Source organism: Thermobia domestica, chromosome 9, assembly GCF_964235325.1.
Source record: "Thermobia domestica chromosome 9, izTheDome1.hap1.1, whole genome shotgun sequence".
Lineage (NCBI taxonomy): Eukaryota > Metazoa > Arthropoda > Insecta > Zygentoma > Lepismatidae > Thermobia > Thermobia domestica.
The window spans coordinates 88373876-88388841 of record NC_137462.1 but is presented as its reverse complement, the minus strand read 5'-3'; the positions used below and the strand labels follow the sequence as shown (position 1 = coordinate 88388841).

The window sequence follows — 14966 nt, the reverse complement described above, 5'->3', positions numbered from 1 at the left end:
TCCTTAGCTAACTGTATCCAGTTTCTACTCTGTATTCCAATCTCTGCGAGATCCATCTTAATATTGTCCTGCCATCTGCGCCTAGGTCTTCCTAATGGTCGTTTTCCGATTGGTCTTCCAGTCAAGACTTTGACAGCGTCTCTACTTTCTTCCATTCTAGCTACATGACCCGCCCATCTAAGCCTCCTAGACTTGACGACCCTAACAATGTTGGGTAAACCATATAAATTATGTAGTTCCTCGTTATGAAATTTCCGTCATTCCCCATTCCCGTTCCTCTTGGGTCCGAATATTTGTCTCAGGATCTTGTTCTCAAATACTTTCAGTCTATGTTCTTCCCTCAGAGTAAGTGACTATGTTTCGCAGCCATACAGAACTACAGGCATGATTATCGTTTTATATATTTTAAGCTTCAAATTTTTCGACAGAATTCGCGACGACAAGAGATTTTGAACCGAATAGTAACACGAATTCCCTGCTTTTAGTCGATATTTAATTTCTCTGTGAATATGATTTTCCTCTGTTAATACTGATCCTAGATATTTGAAAGTATCTACTTTATCAAAAGTATTGTTTAGTATTTTAACGCACCCATAATTTGCCGTATTACGGTCCCGACGCACTTCCATGTATTTAGTTTTCTCTGCATTTACTTCTAAACCCATGTCCCTGCAAGCGTTTAATAAGATCTCTGCATTTCTTTCTATTGTTCTCCTATCATCTCCTATTAAATTTACATCATCAGCATATGCCATAACATGGTGAATACCGTTCAACTGTAAGCCCTGGTTGCTATCTTTGATTTTCCTTATAGTGTATTCCAAAACGAAGTTAAATAATAATGGCGACAACGCATCTTCTTGTTTCAGGCCATTTTCGACGTGAAAGCTCGTGGACAAAAATTTTCCTACCCGGACTTTACTTTGGGATTCATTTAAACATATCTTGATTAATCTAATTAGCTTTCTCGGTATTCCAAGTTCTGCAAGAACGTTGTATAATGTTCCTCTCCTAACCGAGTCGTACGCCTTTCTAAAATCAATAAATAGTTGATGTACCGGGGTATTGTATTCCCACTTTTTTTCGAGTATTTGCCGAATGGTAAATATTTGGTCGATAGTTGATCGATTTCGTCTAAATCTGCACTGATAATTTCCAATAATTTCATCTGCGTATGGGGTCAGTCTTGCTAACAGAATATTTGAAAGGATTTTATAGGATGTTGACAGAAGAGAAATGCCTCGATAATTATTACAGTCAGTTTTGTCGCCTTTCTTGTGGATTGAAACAATGATTGATTCTTTCCACTCTTGTGGCAATTCTTCCTTGTTCCAGATAAGGAGAATGAGTTTGTGTATCTTGTACCACAATTTTTCGCCTCCAGCTAAAATTAACTCAGCCGGAACTTCATCTACACCCGGAGATTTGTGTTTCTTTAATTTCTTTATAGCGGTTTCTACTTCTATTCGGTTGGGTTCTGGAATATACGGTTCTGCGGTGTGTATCTCCTTTTTTCCACGAACACTAGTTTTTTGTTGCGTGTTAAGCAAATCGTCAAAGAAATCTTTCCATCTATTTAAGATGCTATCCGTGTCAGTGAGAACTGTACCGTCAGATTTCTTTAATATATAAGCACGAGGTTGATAGCCTTTCTTAAATTCGTTGATTCCCTTATACATGTCCCGGATGTTTTTATTTTTACTGTTATCTTCAAGTTCCCCTATTTAGGAAGTCTAATATCCTCGGACGGAGGAAGTGAAAAAGACGTAAGTTCCAGAGTAGCGCAGGCTAAACAAGCATTCAATAGGAAAACGGGACTGATAAAATCAAGAAATGTGTCGTTGGACGTTCGTAAACGATTTATTAAGACCCTGGTATGGAGAGTGGCGCTTTACGGATCAGAGACGTGGACATTGAGAGAAGCTGAAATATCCAAGCTAGAAGCATTTGAAAGTGGTGTTGCGCAGAGTGCTGCGCATATCATGGACCGAAAGGGAAAGGAATGAAGACGTACTAAAGGAAGCTAATGAAGGACGACAGATCATGAAGATAATAGGAAAAAGACGAAACATCATCTTTCGGCCATCTTATTCGCTACTCTAATTGGATCACCGTGCTGATAGAGGGAAAGACAGAAGGAAAACCAGGAAGAGAAAGATCAAGGATAGAATATTTAAAAGCAATTACGAAGAACAGATCTTATCAAAGTATAAATCAGCTCTCCCAAGGGAGAGAAAAGTTTTAAACTTTCCATGTTGCCCATCAACCATTGAGAACAAGAAGAATTGTTAGAATGAATATAAAGCAAGATAACAAACCGAAAGAAACTGACAGATACGATGTTACCTACACCAAGTTCGCATGGCCAAAGATCGAACCTACAATCCTTTTGTACTACAGATAAAGGCTGTAAAATTAAGTCACGGTGACTCCTATCCTATTAGTTTCTTGACTACTCGCAAAGCTAAGATTGATTACAAAGGAAAATCTTAATGTTGACGTCTTCAGAAATATAAAGCTAGAATTCAATCCCTGCTTCGGAAAACTTTACATTATGTGAAACACTTCACGTTAATTGTAAACTCTCGGTTAGAAGCCGCGTTTGCAACAGAGCTGGAACGCCCTAAAAACCTTTAACGATTGAGGTAGGAAAAAAGCAGATAATACAACGAACATAGAAATTACTCATCCCGTAAAAGATTCTTTTTCCTTTTTAGGCACATTACTAGATTTATTAAACGAACAGGTGTACACGTAAATACATATATACATTGAGAAAGATGTCATATGATCTACGTGTATGTGGTTTCTTGCTCAGTTTCCCATTGAGCAACATTTCTTCGTAAACTGTAGAGTGAATGTGAAAACATCTGCTATATGATTCAACCGAACAATTCTTATGATGTTAAGTAAAAGGAATTGTAGAAATTCGCACCCAGACAATTGTAAAAATATTACTTTAGAACAGTGATAACAAAACAATGAAACAATTCTTACCATTCAGTGACATATTGAGTATTTCAAGAAAGTTGCCCTGTGCTGCTGTCGAATTAACAGCTTTTGGTATTTTCACACCAGGCCTCTTGTGATGTTCCAAAACTTGTGTTTGGTAGTCAGTGAAAAGTCGTCTTAACTGCACTAAAGTGTTGGTCCAGTCATCATATCTTTCATTTTGTACAGCCACCCTGCTCAAGAAAATAAATGAAATGTTTAATAAAATCACTGAATCGGAAGCATGAAAAACCTATAAACAAATTTAGCAACATCTGTAATATATTTAAGAAAATTGTGATAAGTTAAACTCTCAAATATAAATGGTTTCTTTTTAACTTTATTTTAAGACATAATTAGATTGTACGAGAAAGTTGAAATGAGCAAAATTAAACTAAGTTTAGAAATTAATTTTTGAGAGCAAAATTAAACTAAGGGTAGAAATTAATTTTTGGTTCAATTCTTACACGTGAAATCGGTAAGTACTTTTAGTAATAAGTTCAATTTTAGTTATTTCAACTCACGTAAATTTTGAGTTCCACTTGGATTGCAATAATAAAGAATGATGTCATAAAATAGCTAAACGATGTGTGTTTTACGCACAGTTCGATAGCTCTCAGACAATGGCTTCATTCACTAAATCCAATACAATTTTCTCTTCCATGCATTATCTAAAATAAGTACAAATTCCCGACATATTTAAACAGATGATCTATTGTTTTGTTTGACACATGCAATTGTAAATATATAATTCTGGAATTAATCAACTTCCAAAAAGGGTGTGCTGGCTAGTATTTTCTTTTAGTTCTTAGGTATGTGGTTACATGCGGTCGACACTCCATTCTTCAAATAATGATGCACTGCATTTTAATTAAGGATGTATCGTATTTTTCCGAATATGTGTTGGATAACACGCTCAAAATCATTACTGAGGGATGTGTGATATGTAACCTACTATAATAAAGCCAAGGTATCTGGTGAAGGTTTAGAATCAATTACTAGTACATAGTAATTCATTAAATCTCATGTGCGAAGTAATATGTGCATTCGCAAAGAACACAAACCGAAAAATGAAATGAAATCTTTGAGTTTTACGTCCCACGTTTATGCCGGCTAGGCTAAAGGAGATGGTGATTATGAGAAATGAATGAAATGGTGGAATGAAAAAAGTGGGAGGAAACGGGAGAACCCCGAGAAAACCCACGCACACGGTGTTTGTCCACCACAAAGTTTACTTAGAACACAAACTGAGTTTAACCGTAATTCTAAATTGGAGGCCTTTCAGAAAGAGAAATTTCATTAGGCCAAGATGACGATGAGAGCAAAATCTTAGAGATAAGTAATAAAATAATCTCAATTTGATTGCATTAGTATAGAATAAGATCCAATAATGACGTGCTTATGTTGCTGCGACGATGGGCCTTAAATCATAAAGCTAGATATTACTAAGAGAAACAACTGGAAACAAAATCACCTGTAAAAGTCTTCATAAAATCGTCCTTTGTAGTCTTGCTGCAAACATTCACGCATATATCCAGGAAATTCTTCTAAGCTACTAGCTTTGTAAAACGTGCGAGAAAAGAGGACAATCGTCACTTCGTGATTGCTGCCATTTTTCTGTTTATGAAAACAGTACAGTATTAGTTAAGTTCACAATAAATGTAGCATGATATCCTATGAATATATAAAGATACATTTAACTCTCTCTCTCTCTCTCTCTCTCTCTCTCTCTCTCTCTCTCTCTCTCTCTCTATATATATATATATATATATATATATATATATATATATATATATATGTACATGAACAGATCATATTCGGAGTTTGAGTCAATAAGAGAGTTGGTGTTAATTTCCTTTCCGAAATACCGTCTTTCACATACTGTTTCAGGATTGCTGTAACAGAACTTAATATGAAAGGAAGGGATATATTTCCTTCCCTTTGACAATATTTGTATCAAATGTGTTGTGAAACACAGGGGCACTGTTCACAATCACTTCACACACTTTCAGCACAAAGAATTAGTTAATAAATTCTTTTTCCTATTTCAATGATGCACTTTGTCTGTAACAGCAATCCTGAAACAACGGAATGAAAATAGCACGTATCAATGTAGCCAATATAAATTTAGAAACATCCATATTGACTAACAAGAATAATGACCTCTATTGAGTAATATTAGGAAACGTAATACCTCTCTAAATAACTCGAAAGGTGGATAATTGTGTAAATTCAAATAAATACATCAAGAAACAAATGAAGTTGAATATAAATTCATTTGATGCTGCAGGCAAATAGCTACGGGCAAATGGTTATCGATCTGAACCCATATAGATCGAATTGGCTATATAGATATTTATATGGCCAATTATCTTGCAGTTTGGTTTATGTTGAATTTTGAATCGGATCCCGAGTGTCAAAAATGCAACTTCGTAGTATTTTAGTACACATATGAAACTACAATGTGGACAGTTTTGAACAAATTCAGAGGGACATTTCTGTGCGAAGTTCAAAATTCAAATTTGAATTTGAATTTTTGAAGTGTTATTTTTTGTTGTACAGGTTTTTTCAATATACTATAACTTGTAGAGCAATCTTTAAGCTTTCCAATGGTGTTTGTTCTGTCTCTAGTGCACATATTAACCATTTTATGACAATTTTTAATAATCACTGTAACTGAAAAAAAAATGCCCTTTTTGAAATTTTTGAACACCCTGTATGGGGACACTTTCAAGAGGAGAGGGGTAATACTTGGGATTTTTTCATCTCCCACTGTAATAAAGCTGTGCTACCAATTTTTACAAAAATCTGAGATGGTCAAGTCTGATGACTTGTTAATTTGACATAGAATGTCCCATATATATATATATATATATATATATATATATATAAACAATAAATAACAGTGGCGTATTTTATGGGCAACCGAGCCTACCGGTGGTAGCCCTTCAACATTAATAAAGGAAGTTAAAATAACACGTATAAATTAATTTAAAATAATACGTTTACAGTTTATTATCTTCTTTTCATAGCACTAGTTTCTCTACATTTTCTCAAACGTGAATACGAACTAAGGCAGCCGTTAAAGCTTAGAATGCAATCCCTCTCGCTTTTGTAGAAACTGATGATTTGGCAACGCCTGAGTTACCACTGTCTACTGCAAGCAGAGAAACATATAACTGTTTTCGCGCTCACGTAGGTTCCTCCGTAACAGTGTACTAGCGGCGGCCTGGCAGCCAAGCAGGTTTCCCTCTCTGTGGATCGGTTTCCGTAGGCAGAGTGAGTAAATCGAAGTTAAGAACAATGACATAGAAGCCATTTTGGGTCTATCTGAGAATTTCGGGGCATCATTTCATAGCGCTTTGCGTCAACGCAATGCAAAATTTGTGTTTCACTTTGCGATTCTTATTATTGTAGTTATAATTACTTATTGCGTTATTTGCATTGAGATGAATCCACTGATTTTGCGCCAACCATTATGAAATGAGGCCCGCAGACACTATTGTAGATTGGAGAATGTGTTAACTTGGCGAGCATTGTGAATAATGTCTAGCGGGAAAATGAAATGCTTCCTAGAAAATTATGTTTTTATTTTTGTTACAAAGTAAATTCATTATAGAACGATTTTTTTGTAAGGCTAAAATCAATACAATAATGGATTTAAGACTCAATAGCAAAAGCACTACACATATTTCGTGATGCAAATTGAAAAACGAAAAATATTGTATGGGATAACCGGGCACTTCCGTAACCGTTTGCGTTAACACAACGGAAAAAAATTGCGATTTGGGTAGCGATAATCGACATAATAATTATAATGGCTGTCTGCATTTTTGCGTTACGTTGTTATACTCAGAAATTTTGCAAAGACTGGTACGGAATGACAACCAACATCAGTAACAGATTCTTGAAGGAAGTGACATTGGTAAAAATTAACATTTTACGAATGCAATCCACAGAAGATAACTGTGAAAATGTATGATAGAATTTCATTTGCGGTGGGAAAGCAAAAGTTGAAACAAAACACACGAACCTCTTTTTGTTCATTAAGCATATTTTGTATATCATTATTATTATTACTAATAATAATATACAAGGTTAGTGGTAGCCCATGCCGTCAAACCAGTATACGTTACTGATAAATAAGCATTAATTTTTTTGATGAACCTGAAACCCGAAATTTTTGGAGAGCAGTGAGTCGCTGTTTAAAAACATTAGACTGCTGTTTTGATTTGTGATCATAATGTTTAGTCCAGGACTCATCAGTGGTGATTAGTCTGTTCAAGAATTGAGGATATTGTTCCACTCATCGAAGGAATGTCTCCGAACATTGAACACGACGGAGTTTCCATTCTTCACTCAGCGAACGAGGTACGTACTTTGCATAAATACGAGACATTTTCAGGTGTTTAATATTTCGTGACACCTTGCTTCATCAACATTTAGTTTAGCTGTCAATTCACAAACCAATAAACAACGTCCCTGCTTTCACACTATTCTCATCGTTCACTGACGCTGATAGATAGGCGCTCACTTCTCACCTTATCCTGCACATTACTTTTTCCTTCCTTAAAATGTTCTATATATTTTAACTATTTTTAAAAATGTTTAGATTTGCTTTCTGTCATTTTATTTATGTATATTTAGAACATAGTTAAGATATAACCTAGGTATTTAGTTACTAATTAGCCATTAAATGAAAGCAAATCAACTTGGAACTTTCGATATTTTTTATTGTAGAGAATTATAGTTTTTTTTAGAGATAATTATAAAGGATTATAACAACGGTAGTACAGAGTATCAAAGATCCTGGGTTTTAGAATTGAGCTGTCTAAAACATAAAGCATTTTAACCTAGATTGACAGCATTAATATATATAATATACATTACACAATTTAATTATAAGTGTATACAAAGAGTCATTCGCCTTGAAGACGAATTTTGAGAGAAAGCGATATTAAGCTCCCTTCTCTACTCCAGAATACACCTGGCCAACGTCATAATGAGACCTAGTTAACTCTATCTTGCAATATTTTAATTAATTAGTTATGCATACTTGTAATATATGACTTATTGTACTTATATAATTACAACTATTTCTACACTATAAAATAAAATGTAACGACGAGTAAAATTTGCGATTACACAAAGTGACTTTAACACAAGTACACTTTGGCCGAAAGTTAAGTCAGCTAGGTGATATAAGTCTCGGAGCTGATTATTTACTTGCCCTACAGACCACGGATGGGTCTTCGCGGGTTATGAAGCGCGATACTGTGCGGAGAGATCCAGCTCACATATGGGTCTGAATCGTACTGATCCCCGAATGAATTGAAACAAGTTGTTATAAAGCATCTCAATTCTCTTTCACATTACAAACCGTAACTTTGACCCAACTACGTCATAGCCCTGTATCTTATTCCACTTTGGCCACAATATTATTTTTGATATTTCTAAACTCGGTCACCGCTTTCCATCAATCTTGTAATGAGGACACTTAGTTATATTTCCGTTGAAGAACCTATTTTTTCTGTTTTTTTTTTGACTGTGACGTCACTTAAAAACTGTTAGATTTTTTGTGCAGTGGCTGGGGTCTTCGCAAATTATAAAGCGCAATAAACTGTGCAAAAAAATCCAGCTCACATATGGGTCTAAATCGTACTAATCCCCAAATAAATTAAAACAAATTATTATAAAGCATCTCAATTCTCTTTCACATTACAAACCATAACTTTAACCCAACTACGTCATAGCCCTGTATCTTATTCCACTTTAACCACAATATTATTTTTAATATTTCTAAACTCAGTCACCGCTTTCCATCAATCTTATAATAAAAACACTTAGTTATATTTCCGTTAAAAAACCTATTTTTTCTGTTTTTTTTAACTATAACGTCACTTAAAAACTGTTAAATTTTTTGTGCAGTGGCTGTTAATAGTTTTGCAAAAAATTTTCTTTTATGTTAAAAACAGTTATTGCTTTGTATTTTTTCTATTGTTCACTAAAATTTTTAATGCTTCCCTTTTAAAATTTTTTTTAAATAAAAAAAAAATAAATTTTTCTAAATATCGTCCCTTTTTCTCCACTAAAACGTGGTAAATGCTTCCACCACTTGAATATAGCTGATCTGCCCATTGTTTCTTCACTGTACGCTTGTTTGATCATCTCAAACGTTTCCTGCCACGTTTGCCAACTTGGCAATACCTTGTGTGGTAATTAACGGTGTATCATTGTCATCCATCATTGTAATACATACTGGGGGTCTGACTTTTATAGTGAGCAAACAAACAACAACTGCGCGATGGTTTTACTTAACACTAACAAAGCACGCCACAAGCTACCATTGTAATACACACTGGGGTCTGACTTTTACAGTGAGCAAATTAACCACAACTGCGCTTGGTTTTACTTAGCAATAACAAAGCACGCCACAAGCTATCTTCATGTGCGACAAACACAGACGAGCTTGCACAGAATTGGCCCAGTGTTGCTAGTCCACGAACTTTCAGAACACTCCTCGTGTATATAAGTCAAGGATTATAATTTTTTTTTTTTTAAATAACAACAATAATATGTTACTATTTTACGAAAAATAACTCTCGTACCTTCGGACATTTCCTGCCATCTTTTCTTGTTCATTACCAAGTAAATGCTCAAAATATACGACATGTTATTTAAAGTTTTGTTTCCTTGAAGTGTCTATTTAATGAAGTAACTGCAAGTGAGCTGATCATAGCCAGTTGATATCACTACACCGAAATAATTTATTACTAGATTATCTTCGTATCTTTTTGTCTAATATGTATCATGAGGCAGTCATACTCATGAATAAAAGCAAAGTAAGTACTGAAATTCTATATTAAGAATTAGCTGATGTTACACTTGAAAGCTGCTCTGTTCGGTCCGATCCAGATTCTCTATGAAAAGTCAATTTTACGATCCGTTTTACGAAATAGGGAAAATTGGTTTCGATCAGACCACATCAAACAGTCAGGTGTGATATAAATATAATAGATTTAATTTTAACCAAATTGTACTAAAAAAATAAAACAATGCTTTGTTGCCTTGTTTCTGCATCATTATTGACTTGTCAAATATATTTAATTTTGGCCTAAATTACCTCTTCTTTTCCTTATGTACCTAATTTACATTTTAATTTATGGGAATACACTACTCATTTTGTTACTCAGTTGTTCACTGCTGCCAGGAACCTTTTCTAACAATGTTGCATATATCGTTATTGTTCTTTCTAAATTTTGTAGTGCTTTGTTGTAACCAAGTATTTCTTGAGTAACCATTTTTACACTCATTTTATATACTATTTCTAGTTGTCTACAAATATTTTCTCAGGCAAAAGCAAGTAATAAAGTTTTTTATTTATTAATGATATAACTATATTCGGTACGTGCAATTTTGGTATGCAGATAAACGCGAGATCACATAGACTGTAACTCACCTAGGATTTGGAGTAACTGCCACCGGATTCGATGATCTTTTGCTATCTTTCTAATAGGAGATGATTCCGACGCCGTTAAAAGTCCTGAGTTTTGAAGTCGAAGAAATTATACAGCGAAGAACTATTCGTCAGTTTTCACAGCTTCCACAGTATCAAAGATTTTCCGAGCAGAAGAGTTCTGCAACGTACGAACTTTTGACGTGTGACGACAGCAGCATATGGCCTGGCGTTATTATGGTGGATGATCATTCTTGGCGATCGACAAAGCCTGGTCGCTTCGTTCACAATGTTACTTGCAATCTGTCCAACTTCTCACAGAAGAAGATGGCATTAAGTTTAGGATTCAAGACCTACTAGTAAATTATTTCTTTAACATCCCACTACACACTTAACAACATCCTCCTGGAAGGCAATTGTTCAGAAACACGACACACATCCTGCGACGCTTTACGTTTCGGTACATAACCTACTTCTAATCGCCCGCGACAATACATGGCAAGAACTGGTCTTTTTGTTGCATGAAAGCAAGGAAATGCAGGTCGTGATTAGCCCCTCTCGTTGATTTGTACTCAGATGATGTGAAACCCAATGGTCGAACTTAGTGCAGAAACCCAGCGCTTTGATCTATATTTCGATTGTCTGGAAGTTATTGTACGCTAATTCCGTTAGCGTTAGCCTTGGGTTGTTTCTTATGGCTTAGTCAAGATCCTCTTCGAAAACAATGCTGGAGTCCAGGTTTTGGTTGATCGTGATAGTTTCTATCTACTTCCTAAATTTCCAAAACCAGTGACAAAACACGCGTCAGGAAGAAGCTTGAGTACTGCCCTTTATTGAATTCAAAAAATAAATGTCATCTGATATGTTCTATATGAGTCTTCATTTCACCCAAACGGTATTATGCCCTCTAAGAGCTCTTCGCCCATAATGTGGATTCAGTACTCCACTAAATAGTAATTTGTCATAAACAGGCGAAACTTTTGCACGTACTTAATATGAACATCTTTACAACCTGCAAGCCCTTTGATGGTTAAAGAACATTTGAAACAATTCAATATACACTTTTAACCAACATTAGTTTCAATCCAAAAACACAAACTGACCTTCCACTTATGGAAAAGATCCGCCAAAAACCCATTTACAGCCTTCTCAAAATATAGGTCACCATGAATATCGAAGTCCCACATTTCAGAACTCATTTGTAAGAACAGATACACCATGCTTGTAGATGACCTAAAGACAACCTGAAATCAAGGTTAACAATTATGAGAGAAAAAAAATATAAAAGTACTGTATAGAGATTTTATTGATACGATTAAGCATATGTTAAAAATAGCTTAAGTAATTGTAAGACATTCATTACCGTTTCTTTGGAATTTCGGATTAACAGTAAAGAAACAACTTTAAGAAAAACGTTATATTTTGTCCAAATTACCCACGCCATAAACTGTAACTTTTTACGCCAAACTTCTTCTTATCCCTTTCCTGTTTTGACATCGGCACGACATAGTGTCCCCTTATTTTTTCAAGAATTTATTTCTGAGATTAAAATAATTCTATTTGGTAAGTAACATGCAAACTTTAAGCAATATTCTACATAGACACATGCACAGTGGACCATGCATAATGGAGTAGGTAATACTCGTATTTCTCTTCATTAGGAAATCCAAGATTAATGTCAGTAGAAATCGCCGTAACTAATTTCTTCTTCTATTCTTAATAAATGAATGTCAAGCCTTGAGCTGTTTTACACATTTCCAGAGTGAACAGAAACTAAATAACTAAAAATATATTCACAGGATACAGACGTAAGTTAACCATTTATTTATGTGATACGTATCCTATGACGTCCATTAGTAAATAGAACGCCTAGAATCTGCAACATTTCCATATTATTTCTCTAATGTTGCAATACAATCAAGAAATTATCTGCAGTCTTGTCTGCAGTCAATTGAATACACAAATTATCACAAACGCCCGAAACTGAACTTGTTGCTTACTATTAGTTATTATTTTAAGTTATGATATAATTGCACAATGGAACTTCAGTTGAAAGAAAGGATACTCTTATATACTAATTCGGTTGCTTTGTACAGTGATTATGCAGGAAATCTGATTAATAGGGCCAAAATGATTGTCTCACATGGTCTTACATGTAAACAAATACACTAAAAATTGCCTATAAATATGTATGTGGAAGTGGTTTGTTTATGAGCTAGGGCCATTTGAAAAGAAAGACGCCTAACTTTAAAACTAGTATATCTTATACTATTGATGTATCTATGTCAAACAAATAGCTAAGGAAATCATTGACGAATTTTTATAAGAGTATTCTCCATAAGAATTATACACAAAATCTGCTTTAGAACTTTACACCGAACGTTTATATTCAAACTAGCACATTCTTCATGATGTGGTTTTCAAACTGCGATTTTTCTTCCAATTAATTTACTGTATATGATTTGACTTATTTCTCGTTTGTTTGATATTAATATGTTAATCGTTGTTGTGTTCCGCTGCAACACCGACCGGACCTACTACAGTTTAAGATGGAATCCGAACCACCGGAATACCTTCAACGCTCCCCCCTCCGACAAACAAACCTGGGATCTCGTGTACCAAAGAAAATATGTGCAATCATTTCAGACATATACTAGTCTTAAGGCGTGCCCGCTAAAAATTGACATTACATTATAAATTTGACCAAAAATTAGTTTACTTAATTAGTCTTTATTCGAAAATAAAAATCAGGAACAAAGCACCTAATATATAAGGAACTTATAACATATTATATAGGCTCAATAACCTCTGGTGACGAATACGATGTAGTCTCTGTATAGTTTTTGCTGTTAAGCGCTACACATCATTAGGTTCAACTCCCTTGAGGCAGTACTTGATACATGTGATAAGTTGGTCTTTGTTATGTGCTTTCCAGTTGTATGCGTAGACTCTTTGTTTTAACATAATCAAAAAATCTTCGATAGTCCTTTTTACAAAAAAAAAAAAAAAGTCAAAATAAAAATATATCAAATAAAATAAAATACATAAATAAAATAAATAATATGATGATGATAGTGATACTGATGTGTTTTGTATGATGTTCACTTTCCTTAATACTATGGTTGCGTGAATGTGTCACTGACTGGTGACCGCGAACCCACCGGGCCCAGACGGGTAAGCTGTCAGCACTCACTGACCCATCCACCAAACCATCCATCTCCGGAAAATAGAACTCAAATTGACCCAAACTGTGAAGATTTCTAAGCCTCCTTCATTCTCACTCGCAGTCCAGTATCCCGATCTGCAGTTCATCGTCTGCATCCCATCACGAGAAAGGCTGCAAACCACAATCTAACAGAAACAGGACACTGACCCAAGAGTGAAACTGACAATGAGTGCTTCGAAAATCTGAATGTTTGTATTTACTAACCCAGATAAAAAAAAATCTCAAACTGAATTCTGAATCGCGCAACGGAATTGGATTTTGTAAAACTGAATGCCAAAAATGAATTTTGTTGATTTTATTGACAAAGTGAATTTTCCTGTCAGGTCTGTGATTCCAACCCCGGTCACACTAAGGTGACCTCTTTATATAAGCTCAGGCCTATCCACATTTACCTTTCACAACCAAAACAAATTTTTGACACAGAGAAAATACACATGAGGAAATATTCAATAATAAAAATATACTTATCCTAAATCCCTAACCTAACTATCTAAACTAACTTAACCTAACACATATAAAATTCACTTTTACTAGACATATTCGTAGTATAGTATGCACAGCCGGCTACCAAGGACGTACAGAACACTTATCATTCAGCTTCAAATTCTTTTAAAGTAAAAAAAAAAAAAAAAAAAATCTGAATGTGTTTTAAAATCTGAGCTTTTGTTTCACTAGTGAAGGGAATTCAAAATACAGAGCGAATATTTCACTGTTGATGAACATCTCCCATTATCAATAGTCGTACGTAGCACCCTTATCATCAATGTGAGCCGAAATTTTTGTAAACATTTGTCTCATCGTACCCAATCTGAAGTAAAGGTGAGCCAAAACCAGTGAATGAATTTACTTTGCTTATTTAGCAGTACGAGAAAAAATTTTGAGGTTTACTTTTCCGAAATAAATATAAATATTGGGAAGAATGTGTGAACACATTTCTTGGACTGTTTATGACAATCGTCCACACTGAAACTCAAAGAAAGAATATATTTCCCTATTGAACGAGCGGTTCCTGTCACCTCTTGAGTCAATATATCATGCAACTTAGGGAAAACGACGCGAAGTTAGCACATTAGTTTAAACATCACAACACCAGAATGAAACATATTCAATCCGAAAAGGGTTAAAATTCAGCAGGTTCAAACGTGGCCAAAACAACAATAATTTGGATTTTTACCTTGTATCACTTACTTGATAGACTCTTCCATGGAAAATAGATACCTCCCTTTTCTATCCGGTGGTTGTTAGGAACAAAATAATTATTTTACACCAGCTCTCGAGGATTGAGAGCCTCCA

The 14966-nt window shown here is 34.8% G+C and overlaps 1 protein-coding gene across 5 annotated transcripts in view; it reads right to left on the bottom strand.

Annotated features, from left to right (window-relative positions):
• The window catches only part of Iml1 (GATOR complex protein Iml1), a 172219-nt gene that overhangs the window by 136814 nt on the left and 20439 nt on the right, over window positions 1-14966 (bottom strand). For all 5 annotated transcript variants that reach the window (XM_081771495.1, XM_081771497.1, XM_081771499.1 and 2 more), the window contains exons 5-7: window positions 11551-11691; window positions 4466-4608; window positions 2998-3185 (exon numbers count right to left, since the gene is read on the bottom strand). In XM_081771495.1, the coding sequence (XP_081627621.1) occupies window positions 2998-3185; window positions 4466-4608; window positions 11551-11691 (472 nt within the window). The remainder of the gene's footprint in view (window positions 1-2997; window positions 3186-4465; window positions 4609-11550; window positions 11692-14966) is intronic.